The sequence below is a fragment of the Dermacentor albipictus genome, chromosome 3 (genome assembly GCF_038994185.2).
Source record: "Dermacentor albipictus isolate Rhodes 1998 colony chromosome 3, USDA_Dalb.pri_finalv2, whole genome shotgun sequence".
NCBI classification, from domain to species: domain Eukaryota; kingdom Metazoa; phylum Arthropoda; class Arachnida; order Ixodida; family Ixodidae; genus Dermacentor; species Dermacentor albipictus.
In genome coordinates, this window is record NC_091823.1 from 174788287 (window position 1) to 174813130 (window position 24844).

The 24844-nt window shown below is 47.7% G+C and overlaps 1 protein-coding gene across 2 annotated transcripts in view; it reads left to right on the forward strand.

Annotated features, from left to right (window-relative positions):
• LOC135902118 (adenylate cyclase type 3-like) overlaps window positions 1-24013 on the forward strand; it is a 388015-nt gene extending 364002 nt beyond the window's left edge. Inside the window, exons 17-19 of one of the 2 annotated variants that reach the window (XR_010564413.1) lie at window positions 7608-7847; window positions 12005-12252; window positions 21082-24013. Coding sequence is in view for 1 of the 2 variants with exons in the window: in XM_065432036.1 (XP_065288108.1) it covers window positions 7608-7847; window positions 12005-12154 (390 nt within the window). In the remaining variant the exon portion in view is untranslated. The remainder of the gene's footprint in view (window positions 1-7607; window positions 7848-12004; window positions 12253-21081) is intronic. The other variant, XM_065432036.1, reaches the window with a different exon arrangement.
• The last annotated feature ends 831 nt before the right edge of the window (window positions 24014-24844 follow it).

Sequence of the window (24844 nt, forward strand, 5' to 3'; positions counted from 1 at the left end):
GCAGCTTCGCGGACTTGTAGGAGTTGAGGACGGACTTCGGGATGAAAAAAACTTGGGAGGCTTTATTTTACATTATTTACAATGAAACGTCAATGAACAGTCTTAGAGTCATTACGGGCCGGCAGCAACACGGACGCTGCGGCCCGTCACAAGTAGTTCGAGAGAGGTGAATCAGGGAATGCTCTAGGAATCTCTGGAATGCTCTGGCATCTTCTTCCGCTGCCTCCGGTCTGCGTCTTTTAAACCCTTCGAGGTCTCGGCTTAAAACGACGTTCAGCCAATGGGCGAGCCCGCTCAGATGACGCCATTTTCGGCCAATGGTAGGCGCCCGTGCGATGGTGTCATACCCGGCGAAGAGAGTCGCCGCTTGGTCCCCCTGCGGTCTTGCCTTGCTGACTTACAACCACGGTGTAAGAATAGGCTAGGTGTGCGAACGGCGGCCGCTAAACATGGAGCGGCAGTGCCCAACACTGGTGCATGTTTTGTTCACTCTCCGACAGGTGGCGCGACATTGTTAGGGGCCTACATTGGTTATGTTAGCGCCGCTCGCTCCTATCCCAACGCGGCTCGGCATTTCTTTTTCTGGTGTCAGGCGTGCACATGTGAGTGTGATGGGCAAGAAATGTTTTGTTCCCCGCTGCAGAACGGGTTACAAAGGCTGTACGGAGAAACTGTCTCTCTTTTCTCCACCGAAAGACGAAGAACGCTTGAACCTTTGGCGTCGAGCTATCCCAAGGAAGGATCGAGTCCTTCAGCCGAATGATCACGTCTGCGAAAAGCACTTCGAGCCTCACCTTGTGTCCAAGACCTGGACAGCGCACTACAAAGGACACGTCTTGGTGAGTGCTCCGCGAAAGGCATCGCTGGCGAGCGATGCTGTTCCCACAAGATTTCCCGACTGCCCGGCTTACCTATCTAAAACAGTGAAAACAAGGAAGCGCCCGGCGGAAAGACAACCGTGGTCGCAGTCGAAAAGAAAATGCGCTTCATCAAAAGATTGTAACGAGCAAGAAGCCTCGTGTAGCAGTGACAGTGGTGGCGTTAATGGGAGCTCGTTTCAAGCGTTGCCGAGTGCACCGGAGCACGACATGGATGCGTTTGAAGAGCAGACATGTGATAATATGCCTCAATCTGCTGGACCTAGCTCATCCCTGGAATCTGCGTTCGCAAGCTTGTTCGGCGATTTACCACGGTCGTTTCTTCCGTCAAAATCATGGGGATACCACCTGCTCGACTTTGGAGAAGTAAAAAGAGTCGTCTTCTCCCAACTGGAGCGCACCAAAGTACCTGTAAGCCGTTTACTGTCAGATGCAGGCCTATCGCCAGTGAGCACCGCATCTTCGTTCGTAACCACTAAAATTGTTGAAATTCATGAAGATATGCTGGCAAACATAACCGTGATGGGCAGGTCAGTTTCAATGGCAGATGTGCACTTTGAAGGTACTTTAACAACTATGGATGACGTTAAGGCTTTCTTAGAGCACGTTGATAAGACAAAACTGTGCAGTGGTGGACCGAGCACTCTGGAGTACCCGCACGCTGAAACAAAATGCGCATATCTGGACAACAACCAGAGATGGCGGCACAAGAGATGCTCTATTGTTCTTGACCCTAGTGACTCGAACTTATTAGTATGTCACAAATGTTCTGGCCTTTCAAACGTCCTGCGAATGCACCAGAAAAGAACAGAAGAAAGAAAGCGCAGGCTTAGGCCTTCAGGTACGCGTCCGTTGACTTCATACCAGAGCAAGGACAAAGTTGCAGCACTGCGTCGGCCAAATTATGCTCTGAAAAGGTCGAAAAATCGTCTGCTCAACCGCTTTAAAAAAATGTCGGCGGAGCTTGCAGAAGCTTGTATCCACATGCAAAAAATGTCAGAAGAAGAACTGGGTGAGAAACTACGCAGAATAGATCTCCCTAGTGCTCAGCTGACTGTGGTAAAGGAGTGCGTAGCAGCAGCGAGGTTCACGAACAAAAAAAGCAGACGGTACACAGAGGATTGGCTTCTGATGTGCTTGCTGTTGCACATACGCAGCCCATCTGCATACTCGTTCCTGCGAGATAATGAGGTGCTCCCCCTTCCTTGCGTTACGACGGTGCGCAAGTACCTGAGCATGATAAGAGTCAGGTGTGGCTTTGACAAGAGGTTTTTCACGGCCTTTAAGAAGAAGATGACCACTAAAGACGATTTTCAACGCCACGGGATACTTGTTTTCGACGAAATGCGCGTCCGAAAGGAAATTCGAGTTCATTCGAAGACGATGACATACAGTGGCTTCACTGATTATGGAGACTCTTCAGAGGCCCCCGACGACCTTGCTGACCACGGGCTTGTATTTACCTTTCGGTCATTTGGCGACAAGTACTCTCAGCCGATAGCTGTGTTTGCAAGCAAGGGCCCCACAAAGGGAGCTGTACTCGCTCAGCTCGTCTTAAAAGCAATATTTTTGCTTGAAGATGCGGGAGCCTTAGTCGACGCAGTCGTCTGTGATGGCGCAAGTACGAACCGTGCGATGTGGAAGGAATTCGGCGTCACTGGAGCATTGCAACATACCCGGAACTACTTCATCCACCCCGTTGATGAAAAACGCAACGTATATGTGTTTTCTGACGCACCCCATCTTTTGAAATGCGTTCGGAACCGTTTGCTTTCACAGAAAGTGTTGTGCGTAAATGGCGATCGTGTTCACTGGGCACATTTTGACAGGCTGTTTATGGAGGATTCTAAACAAATTGACTCTGTCCCACATCAACCCTTCAACGACCGAAAAAATGCGGGTGAAGTTGGCCACTCAATTGTTCAGCTTGAGTGTATCGAAAGGCTTGGAATTCTACTCGAAGAGAGGCACAAAAGGGCTCGAAAATGTCAAGGCAACAGTAGAATTCACACTAAGGTTTAATGATCTTTTTGATGCTCTTAACCGAAACCATCCAAAGGAAAGCATCACTGTTGGCAGCCGAGATTTGAGGGTCCTGGCCTCATCGTTGCATTGGTTAAATAAATGGGAAAAAGAAGTCGTATCAGGAAAAATCTCAAGAGCAAGTTTCCTAACCGAGCAAACCGCTGAGGGCCTTCGTGTGACTATTTTGTCCGCACTGGAACTATCAAGATACCTGCTAAAGGAGTGCGGTTTCAGATATGTTTTAACAGGAAAACTTAACCAAGACGTGTTGGAACGCTTTTTTGGCATTATCCGACAGGCTGGTGGCCAAAATGACCACCCATCTATGCCCACATTTCTGCAGCTTTACAACATGTTATCAGTTTACAGTTTGATTAAACCCCCTAAATTCGGAAACTGTCAAGTTGAAAATGAATCTCGGCAAGGTGCACCTGTACTCACGCTCAAAGATTTGAAACTTGCTTTTGACGACAGTGTCAAGTCAGAAGGACACCTTAAGCAACTCAAAGAGAAGCTAGATGGCCTAGTTGCTGCTGAAGAGGAAGTTGACCATGTGTTCGACAACTTGCATGAAGCACCGGCAGCTGCAGATTGCATAATTTATTATTTAGCTGGTTTTATATGCCGCAAGTACTTGAAAAGCACAACGTGTGCAAAATGCCGTGAAGGGTTATTGGAAGAAAGCGCACTTCATCATCAGCCGGAAAGCAGCCTTGTTCTGTGTAAAACCAGGGGAGGTCTTTTGCACCCAAAGCGAAGTCTTTTTCAGTTGCTTCATGCAACGGAGATGGAATTCCACAAGCATGCGGCTCTCAGAAATGCCTATGAATTAACATTGGAAAACATGCTTGATAAGTACAAGTTTCAGTTCTCCTGTGCCGACCATAAAGAAGAAGTTATGGCTGGCGTGCTACACAGTTATGTAGCCATGAGAATGAGGCAGTTCTGCAAACAACAGAAATCTGAGGCAAAAAATAAGTCCGAAGGAGCTGCGAAAGCTGTCGAAGCTTCAGTAGGTGAAAACTCTACGTTTAATGTGCTGAATTAAATGATGGGCGTCATGAACTTACCCGTGTGCGCGACATGTGTGCCAGTGTCCGGTTTGTTTATGGAACATTAACGCTTGTACGAATAATTCAGTTTATGGCATGTTCTCTGTACATGTCAAATAAATGTCAATCTGCTCAAAACTTTACTGCTTTTGCGTCCGTGGTTTTTAGATGACAGTCGTCCATATGATTGACTCACGCGGAGGAAATGCCGTCAAACCAAGGCTAGGCCATCCTGCACACTAACATCACAACAACCTCTACCAGAACATTCAACTTCAGTTATTAAAAAATGCGGCCTTCGAATAGCCACATTGGAAAGTTGTTTTGCAGTCCATTACAATTTAACTGCGAGCTTATATAGGTTACAGTACACGTAAAACTAGTTTTCGTGCGGACGTTTTGGCATTTCATCATGGTAAGGTCTGTGGTTGGGTCATGTATCGTAGCCACTAATATTTCACAAAGTTCGCTGCAGCGTCAAGGAGCCTGATCAGTATTGCCAACTACCGTTGCGCTGGACTCATTGTGCCATGCTCCTATACCGGCATGGATGAGCGCGTGCACTACATAGCTCCCGGAGAACGCTTAATGTCGTGAAACGTATGCTTCGTTCATCGCAAACAAGTTTCCGTCTCAAGCTCGAATAACATACGCATCTAGTTTACCGTAAGAAGCGAATTCGAACGTTTTATTGACGCTTTTCACATCCGCAATGACTCTCGTCCTGCTTCTCTGGTTCAAAACCAAGGCCCTTGTGTCTGTGGCGCCATCTGCCGAGGGCAAAGCGATACATGCACGACTTTTTTCCGCCGGGACGGCCTTCGTTCAGCCACCTATCCTATTCTTACACCGTGCTTACAACTCGCCGTCACAATAACCAGGTGGGGCGACGGCGGACCAAGGCGGGCAGGGTGCCTTACTTCTCCCTGCGGTCTTGCCTCGCTGGCTTGCAATGCGTCGGCACAATGGGCGTATGGGGGACTACGCTGCCAGGCCTTCCCGGTACATCACAGCCGTCTTGCTTCGGGACCCACTTTCCTTGCAACACTGCCGGGCTATCCCCTCGTTTTCTAGAAGAGTCAAGCATTGAATACCTCCCCCGGCGGCACACGAAGTGGGGGCTGCCAACTTGTTTGCACGTGCGCTCCTCTGGAATGTGCTTTCCGTGTTTCTGCGCTCTTTACTTAACAGTGGCGCGATTCGATGTGGTCTCCAGACCTCGAAGTAGGCGCAGGAAACAGCCCCATATCTAACAGGCTTATGGTCCTATTTTCGTTGGTTTGTTAAACATATTTCGGATATCGCCCGGCCACTGACTGACTTTCTCAAGAAAGACACTGTGTTCTTTTGGGGCCAGAAACAAGCCGACGACTTCTACACCCTGATCCGCTTGTTGACAACGCCTCCGTTATTAGGTCACTTTGATCCATCTGCACCAACACAAGTTCACGAAGACGCCAGTGGCCATGGCATTGGTGCTGTCCTCGCCGAAAAGCAAAATGGAGACGAATGCTTCATTGCCTACGCCAGCCACGTCATGTCCCCTTCAGAGCGCAATTTTTGTATCACCGAGCTCGAGTGCCTCGCTCTAGTGTGGGAAGTGGCTAAATTTTGCCCTTACTTGTTTGGCCACCCATTTTCGTTCATCACGGACCACCATGCCCCGCGATGGCTACCGTCACTGAAAGACCCGACTCGCCGCCTTAGTCGCTGAGCACTCAGATTTAAGGGGTATTCTTTCGTTGCAATGTACAAATCTAGCCGCTTAGATCTGGACGCCGCCTGCTTGTCTCGTCATCTCGTCGATCGTCCTAACAACGACGAACAGGATACCGACACTTGTCTTCTGACCGTTTCTAAGTTTCGCGACATCGTTACTGAGTTGTGAAAGGACGACTCTCCCTGGTCGATTACTGAGCGCTCGACTTCAGGAAAATCAGATCGTTCAACCAGATTGTTTGTGCTCCATGACCACATTCTTTATCAACGGAACATCAGTTCTGATAGACCAAATTTACTGCTAGTTGTCCCTCGCCATCTCCATTATACTGTTCTTGCTGAGCTTCACAATGCACCCACTGGCGGACACTTTGGTACCTCCCGCACTTACGAGTTCGACGTCGCTTCTTCTGGCCAGGCCTTTACCGCCCTGTACGACGTTACGTTGTGACATGCGACCTCTGCCAGCGTCGAAAGAGGCCATGTCCGCGATCTGCTGGCCACCGTCATCCAATCGATGTTCCCATGGAGCCTTTCTTCCGTGTCGGCATGGACCTTCTAGGCCCCTTCCCCACATTCACAAACAGGAACAAATGGAGAGCCACTGCCACAGGCTATGCGACCCGCTATGGTATAACACGTGCCCTGCCCACCAGGTGTGCTACAGATGTAGCAGACTTCTTGCTTAAAGAAGTCACTCTTCACCATGGCGCGCCAAGGCGCCTGCTGACACATCGTGGCTCCTATTTCCTGCACCAAGTTGTCGACGACATACTTCTACCATGCTCCACCAAACGCAAGCTTGCAACCACATATCACCGATAAACAAACGGACTGATTGAACGACTGAATCGCACCCTTACATAAATGTTGGCTATGTACGTTTCAGCAGACCATCGTTGCGTACAATTCGTCCCATCATAATAGTACCGGTTTCTCGCGTTTCTACCTGTTTGGTCGCCATCGCACTCTGCCTTTTCACACCTTGCTACCTTCGGTGTCGTGACATACCACGGAATACGCCCATGCCACCCTTGGTCGGGCTTGTATAGCTCGCCAGATTGCCTATAATTGACTTAAAGCGGCTCAAGCGGCTCAAGCGGCCGTTCATAAGACTCGCTACGATAGTCCCCACCGGAACCATGAGTTATCTTCCCGAAATCTTGTTCTTCTGTGGACTTCAAGTCGCCGTGTCGGCCTGCCCGAAAAACTGCTATACTTGGTATAGCAGTTTATAGCACCGGGTATTGCGACGATTAGGTCACTTAGTCGCAGTGACCCTGGATTAAGTCACTACACCAGCGTCACAAGCTGCCCTGGTGTAGCTTTTTTCTGCAACCCCCTTCATCTGTATTGTAAGATGGGAAAATAAAATTTAAATTGAAATTACAAAATCGCCTCTGTTGCAGACACGTCGTCCTCGTCCCAGCTATGAACTGATGTCGTCCACGTGCGTGTCCCATTTAAAATCGTACTGTTCATCTAGTTCGCTATCATTCTAACAAGCGCCGGGATGGCTCTTCATCCCTCGGGGTTATGTTACGGTGCATTTGGACGGACCGTGCGCGCAAGAGGAAGACTAAGAGGAATTGGTACACTGCCCCATGGACTGTGACCTTTGTACCAGCCTACGCGATCACGACAACCTTTTCCCAATGTAAGTAGTCGTACATGCATTTCTGTATCGGGCTTCCTCTTCCAAACAATATCTACATGTGGCGCCAGTGCGCTTCTTTTAGTGTCCAATCGAAAATCTGCGACAACGTTGAATGATTATGAACATATTGCAGAAGTGCTCCACGTCCTCACAGCTGAGATCCCACACAACTTTTATGAGATTTATCTTGGCGTCTTGTAAAACACTGTGCATATTTGTCTGGGACAATAACGCAGTCCTCGCGGATTGTGGTGACCGTGCTGCTGCCCGTCGCAGGTGGTGAAGGAAACGGCCGACATTCTGGAGACCTTCGGCTTCGCTCTCGAGCAGCGCGGCCTGGTGTCCGTCAAGGGCAAAGGCATGCTCATGACCTTCTACCTGCTGGGGAAGAAGCCCCCCGCCACGCAGCCCAGCGCCGCGGCGGCCGCCACACGCGTGCACACCAACCCGCTCGCCCAGCAAGACGACGACGCGGCCGTCGTCACGGGTACAGCGGAGCCCGCTGGGTCGCCGCAGGTGAGAGTGATTGCCGTTGTCGGAATCATTGTGTACACGGATGGGGTGGTACCGACACTCGCCAAAGCGACCCGGTCACTTTTTGTTCAATTGGTACAACTATGAAATAGACTAGTACGCTGTATACAGCATTATAATCCTTCGTGGTCTTTCATCGCTTCTACTATTATTTTACGTATCCTGCTACGCTGATAAAGAAAATTGCAACTGCCTATTCTTTCATTTCATTTCATTTTTTTTTTCATTTTATTACCTTAAAGACCCCCTTTCGGGGTACTATATAGGGGGGGGGGGTGTACAAAAGTACAGGAGGTTGCCCGCTATCTCATTTTACAGACAGAACGCTTGTCACTTCTTGCACGAAGGCAGATGAGGTGGCGATGGCAGCAACGTGGTGGGGAAGGCCGTTCCAATCTTTAGCTGTACGATGAAAAAATGATGACGAGCAGGCGACAGTGCGGGCGCTAAGGCGAGAAACATTTAATGGCTGGCCTGTGTGCAGCGGTATGCGTGAAGGCGGTAAAATGTAAGGTGCGTGGTGAAGCGAGCTGGTGTAGAATTTATGGAATAATGACAAGCTCGCGATACGGCGAAGGTGCGTTAGTGTGTCCAAACCAGACTCTACTTTTAATAGTGATACGCTGATATCATATGAGTATGAAGAGTGAATGTATCTGACGGCGCGGTTCTGTATGGATTCTAATGCGTTGGTGAGGGAAATTTGGTGAGGATGCCATATGGGTGATGCGTACTCGAGTTTCGGCCTAACCAATGTTTTATATGCTAGTAATTCTTCCTGTTGAGGAGCATTGCGGTGGTTGCGTTTCAGAAATCCCAAGGTTTTGTTATCAGATGATATGATGTTAATTATATGCGAGTACCAGTTTAAATCATGCATGAGCGTAATACGTAGGCACTTAATAGAGCTTACAGTGTCGACTAGGATGTCATTAATTGTGTAGAGAAAGTCATGCCGATTACGGCTGCGGGAAATTGACATCGATTGACATTTATTTGTGTTTAGGACCATTAACCAGTGATCACACCAGGCTGTATAGCTGTTCAGGCCATTTTGGAGATAAATGCAGTCATTGCTGTTAGTGATAGTTTGATAGACAACGCAATCGTCAGCAAACATTCGAATCTGAGCGGAAACATGCAATGGAAGATAATTAATGTATATTAGTAACAGGAGAGGACCTAGAACTGAACCTTCGGGTATGCCTGATGTTATGGAAAAAAATTCTGAGGTAGTATGTTAACACTGATGGACTGGGATTGGTTACTAAGAAATTCTTTTATCCATGTTAGGACATTGGGGTGGAAGTTCAAGCGAGAAAGCTTTAATAATAAGCATTGATGAGCTACTTTATCAAACGCCTTTGCAAAGTCAAGAAAATTATATCGGTCACAGTGTTAGTATCGAGATTTGAGTGTAGGTCATGAAGAAATGTAGCTAATTGAGTGTCACATGACAGGCCTTTACGGAAGCCATGCTGTGACGGATGGAAAAAGTTAATACTGTCTAGGAAATTTATTACGTGTGAGTATATGACGTGTTCCATTGTTTTGCAAGGGGTAGTAGTTATGGACATTGGACGATAATTTAAGGGTGAATTACGGTTACCTGATTCGTAGACTGGAACGACCTTGCTCTTTTTCCACTCGTTAGGGAGCCTGCCTGATGATAGGGATCGGGAATACAGCAGGGTTAAATAGATGGCAGAGAAGCGCTTCGTGGTTTTTATTAACTTTGAGGTGATATCATCAACAGCGGCTGATGAGGATAATTTTTGATTATGAATGAGTGCGGATATTCCATCTGGTGAAAAAATAATATCCGGCATTGGAGACATGACAGCAACATGGAAAACAGGAAGAGGCACGTGTGGTTCGTAGTGAAAACACATGAAAATTCATTATAAAACTGTTTGGCACAGTCAATATCAGATAAAATTTCACCATCTTTCGAAATTTAGACACAAGGGGATGACCACTAGGAATTGATAACCTGCCAAAATTTTTTGGGGGTTACTGCTGAGCATGCGGGGCAGGTCTGAATGAAAAAAATGAGTGCTTCTGTTGCCGGATCAGGTAGACGCGCTCAGATACGTAATATTTTTCCCAGCAGCTAGGGCTTGGCCTCAGTTTACCGCAGCGAAATAGACGTTTCTTTTTGTTTTCCAGTTTTTTTTAGTGCATTCGTGAAACATGGTTTATTGCGATTAGAGCGAAGTAATGGTATAAGCTGCGCAAAGAGGTTAGTCATGTTGTTTTGGAAGAGTAACCAGTTTTCTTGCATCGAGCGATTTTCAAAACCGAATTCAAATGATTGATAGAATGCAACTAGTGCGCTGTTTATCATGATCTAGTTCCCTTTTTCGTACAGGTTGATTGTTTTTTATCAGAATGACGTACTATAGGTGAAAGTGAGAAAACAGCATGGATTACTTTGTGATCACTTATTTCGCGTAGTTAGCTAATGGAGGACATCCTTTCGGGACGAGTGGTTAGTATGAGGTCTAGTATGTTAGCCGAGCCATGAGTTGTACGCGTTGGCTCTGTTATCATCTGGGAGAGGTTAAAACTAAGGACAAAATCTAAGAATTCTCTAGCTCCTGTCATGCTAGTAACTGTGCTAGACTAGTTTGACCAACTGATATGGGGGTAATTGAAATCCCTAAAAAGCAAGATGCAAGCGTTCAGAAATTTTTTCGTTAAATGGTTCAAGGTGTTATTCAGATCACGGGGGAAGTCAGAATTACTGTTGGGGGGACGATAACAGACACCAAGAAAAAGTAGCTGCGGATTAGCGCGAACGATAAGCCATAGAATTCCTAGGTCAGAGGCCACATTGACTGAGGAGCACATTAGATCCTTTTTACTGCGATACGAACGCCACCGCCCAATACTTTTCCTATCTTTACGAAAAACATCCAAATTCGGCAGTTCACTCCGAACGTCACCGTCAGCGACATCATTGGTAAGCCATGTTTCAGTTAGTATAAGTAGGTCACTGCCAGACGAAGATACTAGATCTGATACTTGTTCTCTTTTCAGAAGAAAGCTTCTTATATTAGTAAAAATAACAGAGATTGAAAAAGATTCTCGGGGGGCAGGCTGAGCACGTCGAGACGAATGCTGTTGACAACGTGGTAGCTATAGTTCTTTCACGGATTGGGATGCTCCATCCAAAATGTGGTGTTTTCAACCTATAAATAATGTTTTAAAGCGAAGAGATGAAGGAACTGATTGGCTTCGTGCAAAAACGACCAGACGTTTTCGCGCGTTCTGCACCGGCTTAGAAAAATCCTCACCCATGCTGCACGAAGTGCTTTTTAAGCTTGCAGCCATTCGACAAGATGGCTTCTTTTGTTTTAAAGAACGAGAACACGAGAGCACGGGCTTCTAGTTAAACTGGGCAGCACCGGTGGCAGGTCACGATATTATCGGCGTCAACAGATGCCTTCTGCGTAGTGTACAATGAAGCGATGCCATTAGACAATTCACGCTGTCATGCTCATTGGCATACCTGTGCGTTTGCACATTTCTGCCCCGACATGTTCCATTTGACATTCCTGTTGTGAGATACAAATGTGGGGACCACACCAAGAGAGCATTTTCCATCATTCATGGCATCTTCATTTTGATTTCTGCACAGCGAAGTATAGACTGTTGTGTTCGTTTATAAATATCCAAGAAAATAACCAGACGCAAGAGGTGCGTCTCCTGCGAAAAAGTGAAGAAGAAATGGCTCAGGCAAAATAAAATTCAGAAGGCCCACTGACCTACAAAAGGACACTCTCTCTCCAGAGTAGGAATTCACTTCCCGGTGCATCATTTATCCACTACCTCCTTATTTCATCACATCGAGGGGGCGTGATAAAACGAGGAACATCGCAGGCATATACATGTCAGTTGGCGCGAGAAAGCGGTGAAGGTCGCGGAGCGAAGCCTTCCCACCTCCAGTGATGATAAGTAGGTTGTTGATGTTGTTGTTGCTGTTGACGACGACGATGATGAGGATGAAAAGCAAACAAAATGAGCGAAGTGATGAGTTAGCCTAAGATGAGGGCGCAGTTGCGAGCCTACAGTGATGCATGGCGCTTCCTCCGACAGTAGGCTTCCAACTTTGTGGGCACATTGTTGTACCGCAGGACGCTAGGGCAACGACGCCATCCGTGGACGTCGCCGTGACTACAGCTAACGGCACGGAGGCAGTGAGCGTGGCTGCAGCGGACACCCTGCCTCAGCAGCTACCCAATGGCGCAGGACCCACAGCTGTGGCGGCGGCGAGCCCGAGCTGAGAGACGCTGTTCACGAGCCACCAAGCCCACAGGCATGTGATCTGAGAGTTCAGCGATAGCCTCTGTCTTAAGTTATCCCTCTAAAGCCTTACACAAAGGTAAAGATCACTTCTCAGAAAAATTTCGGTCGTCTTCGGCAAACACACAAAAAAGTCGCAGTTTCTCCCGAAAGGCCATAACGTTGATAGCGATAACAAATTAGTAGACGGCTATACGAAGTAAGCATAGTAGTGTTGTGGGCCGCATGAACTCCTAAACATGGCCATACTAATTAGGTTAACAAGCATGGTGCCATGCGCGCACAAGCACACATGAACACATTTCGCTCGTTGACTCGTTGTGAAAGCGCTGGAGTGAGGAAGCGCGGCCGCCGCAGCGAGCGCATTGACCTTCGAGCTGCCTCTCGCATCAACGCAAACTAAGCCACGAAAACACAGCGCCCGGCCGGCTCTGTCCCCGTCGCAGATGGCTTTTAGGATAGCGCGGCCCGGGTGGCATTTTTACAATTGCTAGTAGGTACAGCGGGGCGTGACGTTTCTCGAGGCGCTCTAGGTTTCTGCACAGGCGCGAGTAAGCAGGTGCGAGAGAAAGTCTGAGGGATTTTGCTCCTTGAATATGTGACTCTGCGTAGGCACTGCGGTGGAGAAGGTTCGCGCGTGTAGCTTGGATTTGTCCCTAGGCGTGCCGGCATGGCGGAGGGGGGTAGAGTTTGCGCTCGGACGCTGGCTGCCGGCGCGGTGCAACAGGTGAACCAGCGCGCACTGACACCCGCTGTGTCTAAAGGTACGACGGAGATACTTCCTCGGGCGTACGGCGCTGGTGCTGAGTCAGCCATGCCGAATTATAACTTTGTCGCGCCTTATGGCACTCTACCTTCAAGAAAGAAGAAAGAAAAGAAAACAATGATTTCCCCGGGAGAGCAATAGGGGCCGTAGTAGAGGCCGGGCCTGCTCTGCTGGATTTTCCAGGAGCATTTTTGAGTGGTCCCCGTTGAATGAAATAAACGCAGAGCGTCTTAGCAACCACGGTTGAACGCAGTTGCCTGATGCCTCGCCGTGAAGATTACTGGCTTTGCGGATCGTCCACGTTAGGTTAGGTTAGGTTTAAGTTAGCTTAGGTTCTGTTAGCTTAGCGTAAAAAACCTTAGGGTGTCGCGGCGTTACAGCGGTTATGCCGTGCGGATTATTGTCTTCGCGTCTTGGCCACATGATGTTACGTTAGGTTAGGTTAACGTTACCTTAGGTTGGATTACCTTAACATTGCGTTACGCTAGGTAAGCGTAAAAGCCGACGTGGCGCGGCGTGTTCTCACGACAGTTACGTCGTGAGCATTGTTGTGTTTCTGTCTCGGTCTCGTTAGGTTGGGCTAACTTAGGCTAGGTTAACGTTTGGTTAGGTTAGCGTAAAACGCGTTAGGGGGCGCGGCGTATTCTTATAGCGGTTGCGGGGCCGTCGATTGTTTCTGGCGCCCTTTCAGCCACTCGCGTTCAACCTCGGTTGCTAAGGCGCTGTGGCTTCTACATTTTCATTATATGCTAATCGGCCTCTTCCACGGTCCCTACTGCTCCCACGGAAACACCTGCGATGTTATCACCTGTTTCACCGCGCCGGCAGCCAGCGTCCGAGCGTAAACAAACTCGAGCCCGCTCTGCAATGCCGGCGCGCTTGGAGACAAACGCATACAACAAGCGCTAAGAAACTCATCCGTAGTGCCTAGGCACAGTCATACATTCAAGAAGCAAAAGCCCCCACATTTTCTCTCTCGCAAGCGCTTTTATTCGCGCATGCGCGCAAACGTCTGGCACCTTCGCAAGTGCCACTCCCCGCTGTACCTACTATCAATTGTAAATACGCAAACAGGGAACTGGCCCGCTCGAGCAGACGGTTCTAGCAGAAGACATTTGCAGCAGACGACGTCCGCTGCCAGTTTGCAATGTTTCGCGCGGTTTTCAGCGAGCTGTTCATCACTAAAGTTGTGTGGTGTCCACTTGTTTGGGATGCTAAACTGAAGATTTTCGAAACAAAGTGGAGGGTTCTTTGGGAAGAAATTAAGGAGTGAAGCCGAAGATACTTGTCGCAAGTGACGCTTGCTTCTATAAAGTTAATGTCAGCGTCGCTCGAATCGAACATGTCCGTTGGTACCTCAGAATTGCCACTTGTTTCCATCTGTCATTTTCGAGTTCCACTCTTTGGAGCCAAATTGTCCCCACGTGCTGTTTTGTTCTTGGGTCTTTTTTCCCCGATAGTGACCTTGTATGGGTCTGGACAGACGCGACGAAACTGCAGTCCACGCGTTTTTCTTTTTCGCAACGCATGTAGGTGCTTTTTTTTTCCTTCTTTACAACTCCGAGCTAGCGTGTTCGTAGTTTATTTCGCCATGTTTTTTCAGTCAAAAGGTAAAGTACCACGAGCTCTACAAGGGCCGCCGCCTTTGCACTCCAATGCCTGGAGGCGAAAAGGGACGTGAACGTCTTTGAAAGTCGTCTATAGGCGTCTTGCATGCGGTTAACGGAGGTGGCACCCGAAGGCCTTGCGGTATTTGAAAACAAGAGCCGTTGGTAGACGGGCCCGTGCTTCAAGCCCATATCTTGGAAATACGAACCAACCCGTTCATTTGCTTCCATGTGGCTAATTATGTGTGCGTGTACTAAGCAAGACTTTTAAGCTGTCACCTATAAAGAGCTAAAAGAGACATAAATGTGAATAAAAGAAGTTGAAGCATAACTGCGAGTCGGCCTAGTGGGAACAGATTCATCTTAAAACTTTTTTGTGCGCTAACAAACAGGGACAAAGAAAAGGGGCAACACAAGGACGAGCGCTTTCTAACAACTGGCCTTATTTTTGAAGAACTACCTGCTCAAATACCCGCAGATCTGCGCGATCTAGTCAACAGAACACGCCTATAGCGCATATAATACCCGCTGATCTGCGCGATCAAGTCAAGAGAGCACGTCAATAATACGTATAACACTTGTGATAAAAAGACGTGGACAAAAGCCACTTGGTCAACCTAAAAACGGCAAGGTGCATAAAACAACCACTTACAATAAAAGGCGTTAAAAATGTGATGATAGAAACGAATTTTCTTTATCTGACAATGAAACAGAAGGATGGCTGATGCATTTTTCTTTTTGTTTTTCAATCCAGTGTGCTTCCACAATTTCCCTAGCGGTTTGATTCCTATGCCTATACAAAATGTCTGTGCTACTAAGGCATACTACTACTACTAAGGTGCTACTACTACTACTAAGGCATAGAAATCAAACCGCTAGGGAAATTGTGGAAGCACACTGGATTGAAAAACAAAAAGAAAAATGCATCAGCCATCCTTCTGTTTCATTGTTAGATAAAGAAAATTCGTTTCTATCATCACATTTTTAACGCCTTTTATTGTAAGTGGTTGTTTTATGCACCTTGCCGTTTTTAGGTTGACCAAGTGGCTTTTGTCCACCTCTTTTTATCACAAGTGTTATATGTATTATTGACGTGCTCTCTTTACTTGATCGCGCAGATCAGCGGGTATCATATGCGGTATAGGCGTGCTCTGTTGACTAGATCGCGCAGATCTGTGGGTATTTAAGCAGGTAGTTCTTCAAAAATAAAACCAGTTGTTAGAAAGCACTCGTCCTTGTGTTTCCCCTTTTCTTCGTCCCTGTTTGTTTGCACACAAAAAGTTTTAAGATGAAAACTTGTATTCGCAGTTCCATACACAGTGTTCTTATTTTTCGCAAGGTTTACAAGAGCGAAAGTGGAGAACCAACTGAATACACCGATCAAACCCTCACCTCAAGCTCGCCAAAACATGCAAATGTTTGCAAGGCGCGGTTCTTGAAGACCGCTGAAACCCGCGGCTCACGGGCGCTTTCCGCAAGCAACACTGAGCATCACAGCGGCACTTGTCGCGCCAAAACGAAGCATGTGGAACGAAGCTGCGTCTGGCGCGCTGCACTGCCGCTATGCCGCCGCGGCCACCGCCGCTTGCATGTTAAACAAGCTTAGTGCCTCAAGTTCGTAAGCTAAGAGACGTGACCGCGGTTATTGATTTCTCTCAACTAACGTGCATAATGAAGATTGATTCATTAGAGGCCGTTGAGTGCGAATAACAGTTGTCGACTTCATAGCTCGCAGCCCGATACGGCTTAACTTGGCTGGTGAAGGCATGGAAGAAGGAAAATGATAGGAGGGAGCATACTGAAACGTGATTGAAGCCAACCTGGTAGCCCAACACGTGGTCGCACGTCAAAGTGCGCGGTTGCTTTTAGTTTTCCCTCTGTGCAGGGAGAGCCAAGGCAGAGCAGAAGCGCGCACTGAATGAAAACCACCGGCAGCTGCTGGGAATCAAACGTCTCAACAAATCTCGATTCTTCCTGCGTGATCTCGACGCAAGAGCTCCCGTGTTGGGCCACCACTGTGGCTTCACGGAGCTTTCGCTTGCGAAGGCTGACTGCGTGATGTTTTGCTCCCTCTTATATTTTTCCTTCCTCCATGAGTAAAGGCACGTGAAGCTGGTTACTCAAAACTAAGCGTAACAAATTGCTTGCTGCCAATAGCCTGTAAGTTCTTATTAAACGCGAGAACACTGAAGTCAAAATTACTCTTCTTATCATAAAATGATATGCAATATTTGGACATTTATAATAGCTTTTCTTTGACGCCGTAGGGCGCTGCAAGAGCAAGACACTATCCGCAAGCGCAAAGCCATATCAAAGCAGTATTCTGAAACTCTTCACTCCTGCATGCCCCAACGCTCACACCTGCAAATCTCCTTGGGGCCCCGAACTTTCATGGCCCTATTCTAAAACTCTATTCACCCAAGAAAAGCTTTCTTTATCTCTTCCTTCGACTTTGGCCGCCGCCACCACCGCCGCCGTCACTGCCGCTGCTGCTTCTTCTTCTTCTTCTTCTTCTTCTTCTTCACTGTGTTACTTGTCACTGTGTTAACGAGAATAGCAGTGCTGCCTTTAAACAGCACTGCTGTTCTCCCCCTTGGAGCAACAGTATTGGGATACAGCCACAGGAATGTTTGCGTAACCATTTATAATTTTCTGTGTGCCACAGAAAGAATGCCTTGTTAATAGTTCTTAGTTTGCACAATTGATTTACTTCTACTTCAGTCTAGAATATTCAAAAAGTAAAAGCACAAATGCACAGTTTAAATCATACTAGTATTATTATTCAAAAAATTTACCTTACTCAAGTTTAAGTACATGTTTTTTATTATTCTCTATCTTTTTTAGTATTCCTATCAACGCAAGGCTTACTATAGTATTGATCACTACTTTTGCTCATGTATTCAGCTTATTTCTCATCTTGAATTATATATTTATTTTACTTTTTTGTGCTACTTATTTATTAACCAATTTCTTTTATTTATTCAAAGGTATCACCACCCAATTCGTGGCCTATCCCCCATAGTGGATTTGTGCGATTGGTTGACGCTTCATCATCATCATCATCAACGAGCGATACTCACCCTTGCCGACGTTCCGGGGCTGAAGCACTTTCTTTGAACATTAGGGATACAACGCTGGCAGATGAGTCAATTTTTTTATCTGCCAGGAAAGCCGTTCATGTCGAAGTGCCGACAATGGGTGCAATTGTATCAGCTGTCAGTGGGCTTGGCCAGGCAGGTTCATTCCATTTCTTAATACATCAGTCAGTATTTTTGCAGTCAACCATTGTACACGTCTTCTCGCTGCCGCTCCACATATTGCAGAATGAATGGAGCGCAGTGTGCTAGAAACACCCAGTTGCATTTCCGACTGCTGATGCTCGACAGCAGCGGTTTCGTATGTGCGCGGTTTCGCTGAGGCAACGTGCCGCGCACCGCCGAAAGTGCCATGCCGTTCCTGAGCAACCTGCTCTGCGAAAAGGGTTCGCAGATGAACAATTTGTGCTTTTAGTACTTTGTGCTGTGTGATGAAGTTTATTCTACTTGCTTTATTGCTGCAGCAATTATATGGATACTGCAGGCGCATTTCTCCCGTCGGCGTGAGGTTCCGCATAAAGGGCAATAAAAAATTGGAGGACGCTTAAGCTTCGCCTTCAAGAGTGGAACGCGACAGCGTTCCCGTCGACCCGCCAAGGGGTGTAAGACAATGGGCTACAGGGCAGCCATCACTTACGAGGCGCCCCGCATCGGACGCGGTGAGCGTAGAGCCATATGGTCGAGCAACGCGGCGTTCGGCGCAGCAACGAAACGTGCGCCTGAGCAAGCGGAACAACCGAAGAACTTGGTATCTCGGAGGGGAAATGATGCACGCCAGCCAAACGTCGTGATCGGCACGGGCAGAGAGATAGACAGATAGCGATCTAAAGAAAGGAGGATGCTTGATTCTGCAGAGGGAGCAAGGCGAAGCGTTGTCAGGGGAGAGAGAGTCCGGGCCGCGAACCGCCTCGCACCGATCCTCGCAGCTCCAATGCGCGCGTGGCGCGCCATCTGTCGGAGCAGTGCCGTACATGGAGAGGGTCTTCTGTGTTTGCCGCAAGATGGCTCTGCGTGTGCGGAAAGCGCAGAAGAAATGCAGCGCAAACGCACTTCGCTACTCGTGTAATTGCGACTTCTGTAAGTTACATTTTCATAATTACCGATATACACCGCAGTATAACTTTCCACGGCTCGTTTCGAAGGCAACACCGCATTCACTAGAGGCGCGTTTGTACCGCTTGGAAGCATCGAACTCGTGGCTGAGTGGTAGCGTCTCCGTCTCACACTCCGGAGACCCTGGTTCGATTCCCACCCAGCCCTATCTTGGAAGTTGCTTTTTATTTATGAAGTGCCCGCCGTGATTTATCGCTCACGGCCAACGCCGCGGACGCCGACACCAACGACACCGGCTTTTCTGCGACACGAGCTCCTTAACGCTATCGCGTTAATACTGTCGCCCTACGCTGTATGCGCGAGTGAAAGCGTGCGTGGGTAGCCGATCTCGGCCGCACGGAAGGGACAATTGCGAAGCGCGCCGTCTTCTTTCACGCACGATGCACCCAACGTTGCGAAGTGCCGGGTGGAGGGAGCGGCGTCCTCTCCGGCTGCAAATGCGTGTGTGGCTGCGGCGCGGGGTCGCATGGTCGTATCTTGAGGGTGATCTGCGTTGGGGGCAGAGTCTACAGGTACATCGGCGGCTCGTGGCTGTGTGCGTGCTGTGTCCTCGGTGCTCCCTTTGCGTTGAAGCGTTAGACAACACGAATGTCACTTCGCTTGCTCCTGCTGCCGCGTTTCCTCACGCGAGCATTTTGACAGCGAGCGTCCGCAGTCATTGCCTGCGATGTGTTTGGTGTGCGCGCTGATGCCATTCTTATTAATTTATTAAGCCATCAAATGTTTACAAGTTGATACGGCCGATAAAAGTACTATTCTTACTTCGTATGGCTGTTTGCTTTGTGTGCTATATATCGCAATCGATGCTTCGCCTTTCGGGCGAAACTGCGCCTTTCTTATACTTGCCGCGGCGCTTTCTACCATGCCGTTGTTTGTGGCGTTATTGAATTTGCTGTTATTTCTACTTGCGATATCGTATTTTCTTTGGTGGGATATACTTTTCTAGGAATTATCGCATGCTGTTTCTTTTTTCAACATATTTTTGTAACACCCACTATTGTTCTACATCCGTACTACCCATTGCATATGTTTTGTAGTCTCAGACTACATGGGCGCTATAACGTAAAGCTATTCCGAACTTTTCTGTTCCAATTCTGCACTCAGCCCTCTACGATTTGCCAAAAGCTTCTTTGAGCCACGCCCACTCTGACTGTCTGTCACGCGATGTCACGAAAACCGAGACAGCTCCACATCTTATATGTGTACACATTGATTATGCATGATTAGAAAAAAAATATTTCGGATTCAACGCCTTTTCTCCGTTAGCCCTCTGCTATTTGTCACAAGTTCTCGGGCTGTGCCCACTTCGCCTGTCTATCACGCGACGTCACATAACCATGAAGATAGACCGCGTCAAAGTGATGTGTACGTGTTAAAAATGCATAAATATGCCAAACAAACTTGAATTTCTTTCTGAATAGCCGGAGTCTGCCCCGTTCCGAAAGGAATAGAAGATTGCTGCTGGCCGATTGCTCAGGCACTGGCTGCTCGCACCTGCCGGAAAGCATTGATTTATTTGAGTATAATAAAACATTTTACGTGTTAATGTTATCAAGTCCTTTCGGCACGTTTATGACGACGCTCTGCCAACTCTTCTTTACTGAAGTTCTGTCTTAGCGGCATCCTTAACCTTCCGTTGCGGAAGGTTAAGTGCGGGGGGAAGCGTACCAATTGCAGACACCGAGACCAGCCTCTTCAACCGGTTACCTATTCTCAGTGCGCTGGCTCGGCCCCATGCAAGCCCTCTCCACTTTAGCATGCTCCTCGCCTTTTGTCAGCCAGTGAGATAAGAAAAACCGCTCAATGTAGGCAATCTTATTCGTTTGGAAAGCGAACAAAAGCGACCATCTTTAAATGAGGAGAGCGTTTGACTGGGCTGTTACCATAACGCTCCAGGTAACCACCCCATGCTTGCACCGGCGGTTACGTAAATATGACGTCAGGAAATTGCAATGAAAACACATTGGAATAGCTTTATGTTGTAGGGCCACATGTGTCTGAACTGTCTCATGCTGTTTTTTTACATATTTCTCTGTTCCCGACTATTTTTGTACATTTGTATTCTTCCTAGGGCCTGATAATCGGGTTGGCGGTACGAAATAAAATTTATAAATAATCCCTCACAATGGCAGCCGAAAAATCAGCGTCGCACGACTGCAGCACAAGGTTTTCGGTTTTATACAAGTCCACAAACTTTCGAGAACTAAAGTCGATGTCTCATGGGGGAAATAGCGCAACCTTCAGCACCAACAGAACAATCAGTGAATGATAGTTTCAAAAGTAGGATGCACGCATTCTGAAATCTCGTGGTCACTTTGCTCTTGCAGGGGCCGTGATCCACATCATGACCATGGTGCTACCACCCCCAGCCTCACGGCCAGCTTCGTCTGCGCGTCCCACCCTGCGGCAATATGCCTGCTAGGCCTGGCCCGGGCCTTCCAAGATGGTGGAGGCGGCAGCAGCCAAACCTTCGAGGCATGCCTACCCGGTGCCGCCACCTAGCCACCCTATCCCTCTTGGAGGGGCGCTTCCGGAGGGACACCGCACATCGCCGACCCGCTTTACTGAGGCCGTTCCTCTAAATAGTGGACGCGCGTGTCGGGCTTCCTTCGGGACGCTCGGTTGGATGCAAAGAGAACGCTACGACCTCCTCTCGCCTGTCCTAGCTACTCAAGATGGCAACCACCGGCAGCGGCGAATAAGTGCACAGTGTCCGCCTTCCGAAACCTGCCCAACCCTATAGCATGTCGTCGCAACCGACCGACCGCAAGCGCGATGTGAACGTAAACGCTCGTTCCTAATCTTACCGTGGTTTATTAACATAGAGGGAAGGTGTCTTTTTTGTTATTCTTGTTGTTCAGAAAACACCATCGAGTGAAAGGTGGACAAGTGTTCTTTGGAACAGGTTGGCAGTTACTCAATGCTGAGTTCAAGAGAGAGGTCTGACCTTTACGTGTTCTTGTAGTGTGCCGTGAGTGCTTTGGCTGTTCTTATTTAAAGTTGTGCGTGTTTCTGTTTTCGCCAGGTCTCTACGAGGTTGTTGAAGTTGATTGTTGCAATTGCTTTGTTCCTGTACATTGTTATCTTCTTGACGTTACATGTTCTCTACCCTTTCTTGCGAGGATGGTTTATGTTGACGTTGCCGGCCTCAGTCGTTAATGAGAGAAAACTAATGTGTTCAGTTTTCAGCCCGTAAACTATATCATCTCTGAATAGACGCACATTGGTGTAAGCACTTAACTGCTATTGGCTTGCGTACAGCCACTTCAGAGCGTCACTGCCTGACAGTGCCCCAGTTTAAGTACACCTCATGCTTCGCATTCACACCACTCGCGCACGCATCGAAGCTGAATCTTGCCGCTGTCGTAATGAGAAGCGGCATATTTATTTGGAGGTAAGTTTGCGTCTTTAGTAAAACCGGCAATGACGCCAAATTCGGTTACAGTGGAAGATGACGAGCTTTCCGCCAAGGGCGCCATTGGTCACTGCCTTGAACGGAGCCTGAATGGCTCCGTTGTTCTTCTCCTCTGTTGACTGTTCTCAATGGACCGTTCCAATTACAAAATTGCGCACCGTCAAAGAAACAATATCGTCGCTTAAAGTTCAAGTATAGAACGGTCACGGGCTGCCCTGGATGTTAGACAAGCACACGTCCCATGGATGTATAAGACACTGATACGTAGGTTCGGCGTTCAGGTAACCGGACGACACAGTGTGTGTTCTTATAGCCAGGGAAGGGGAAAAAAAGTTATCACCATTTTTGTTGGCTGTGCACACTTCCCACAGTTACTAAAAAGGTTAATTTCTATGGAATGGGAGGCCCTAGAATCCTTATATTTCGCAGACACAGGGGCCGTTTGATCAATGGGGACACTGTCATGGCGACGCTATTCAAAAGTGCCGTTTGTTTCACGTTTAACAGCATCCCTCACTTAATGTCCAGAAAGATAATTTCATTAGAAGGAATGCATTCGCGAGCACTCATAAAAAAACTATGCCAGGCTTTGCCTGACTGACTTCGCATGGACGTGCCTTGCGATGAAATTAGTGGATGCCTCGCATGTACGGTTTCATACCTAAAATTGAATAAAGCGCAAACGTCAGCCAGTCTAAGAAAAAGGAAAAATATTATTCAATGATCGAAGCGAGAGATGATTACGGCATTGTTTGCAGAGGCAATTTAAATGGTCCGCATCATTTTCACATAAATCATCCCACAGCCCACAAAATGTTATGTAGTGTAAACAGCGATCTCTCGCTCCCTTCGCTTTTGCATTTCAACCGCAAAAGCCGATTGTGTCGCTGTGGCTGGCAGTCCGAACGTTGTCCACTACGTGAAACATGGGCATTTTTTGTTCAGAATATTTCACTCATCAAATCCTCAAGCCCCATTTCATACACGATGAATGAGTCACCAACTCCATGCCCTCCCAATAAGTGACAACGTGCAATCGTGATCCTTCGAAGTTCGGTAACCCAAAGAAACGTTTATTATTTCACCCCATCTTTATATATGGTATTTTTTGCAAGTTTGAAGCGCGCGTTAATTTGTATGCGTAGATGGATCACTCAGCTTTTCTTTTTTCTGAACTATGAATTGAGACATTGGACGAGAAGTCCGAGGTGACACTTAACCGTTCTCTGAGCATCGTGGAGTCAGCGTGTTTGAAAAAAATGCGAAAGCAGACCGTGTGCCACGTGCATCGTGTGCATATTTCACCTTTGACCCGAGTCATGAGCCGCACCACACAGACAACGGCGCCATACTTCGCTTTGCCTTGGAACAAGACAGACTGTGACGCAAACTGCAAGTTCTACGATGTGGTGCATATTTTACGAAATGCGCGATCAGCGTAGTCGCATGATGCTAACAATCGAGGTTCTTGGCTTTTTGGTTGATGTTCTTGGTTCAGAATCTTAGGAGCAGAAAATGGGCCCTGTTCCTGCAGCAGTGTTAAGCATTAAGAGGAAACCTGCACGTGGTTGACGTCGTTTGTGTCAACGCTAAGTCCTGACTTTACAAAACTCCGGACATAGCAACCTATGTCACGAGTTTTCTAAAGTCTTGAAATACCCATTCGAGTGCTGAGCGCGATAAAGTCGCAGACTTCCTTGCCGCGTTATGGGGCCCTCATAGGGGTCTAACTGCAACAAACCTTTTGCATCTTTAGAGACCCATACAGTCGACAAAACTTCTCAGTGCAGTGTCTACCCCCCGATTCACTGGTTACATTCAAATATATGGACGTTGAATATACAGCTATAAGCTCTAAATATGTGTTTCCTCCCTACATTGCTTCACGTAAGATGCCATATCTGGCTCTGAAGCTTCACAACCACAAAAACATTCAGAACTCGTCGGGAGGCAGTGCCGGGAACGTCACGTTGGCAATCGTGTCGACGTGTAAAACGTTTCGTGGCTTGGGACGTGCTCTTGTCACGTGGTCTAACAACGGCTACAACCTACAGAGGAAAATAAGCTGGGCCCCTTCGTGACAATTTGAGCAGTGTGTGCGTGTTCCCTGAAAGTGTTTAAACGCGTGTTTTTTTTGTTGTTGTTGTTATGTTATGTGCGTGACGAATGTGCTGCTGGGCAGTCCGTGATGAAACAGTGGTGCGGACCCCAGAAGCTCAAGTAAAAAAATTTGTTCACCGTGCGGCGTGACGAGGGGTCACAACGTTGTGAAGGGGTTCAGATTTTAAAGCAAGGTGTCGTGTTGAATTTAACTGTGTCTGACGGGTTGCGTGTTTGCAAACAGCAGGAGCATTGTGACGTCGAGTCCACGTAAAAAGAACTGACGCATACACTGGCTATCCGCCTCTTTAGTCACTTTAGTCTTAAGTCACTTTTAATTCCATTTCACAGCAAATTGCTAAAAAAGTGTCCAATAATGCTCATCTTACCTTTCGTCCCAAGTAAGACTAGCTGAGCTCTCCATAATCATGTTAATCAATCCCGCAAGCTCTTCTGCATTCACCGCACTTTGGTGAAACCATTGGTCGCCTAGCAAATTGGACGGCATCTCCTCGGCATTTTTGCGATGTTGCATACTGTGTATCGTAATAGGCAAGCCCAACGCCTACTGTCAC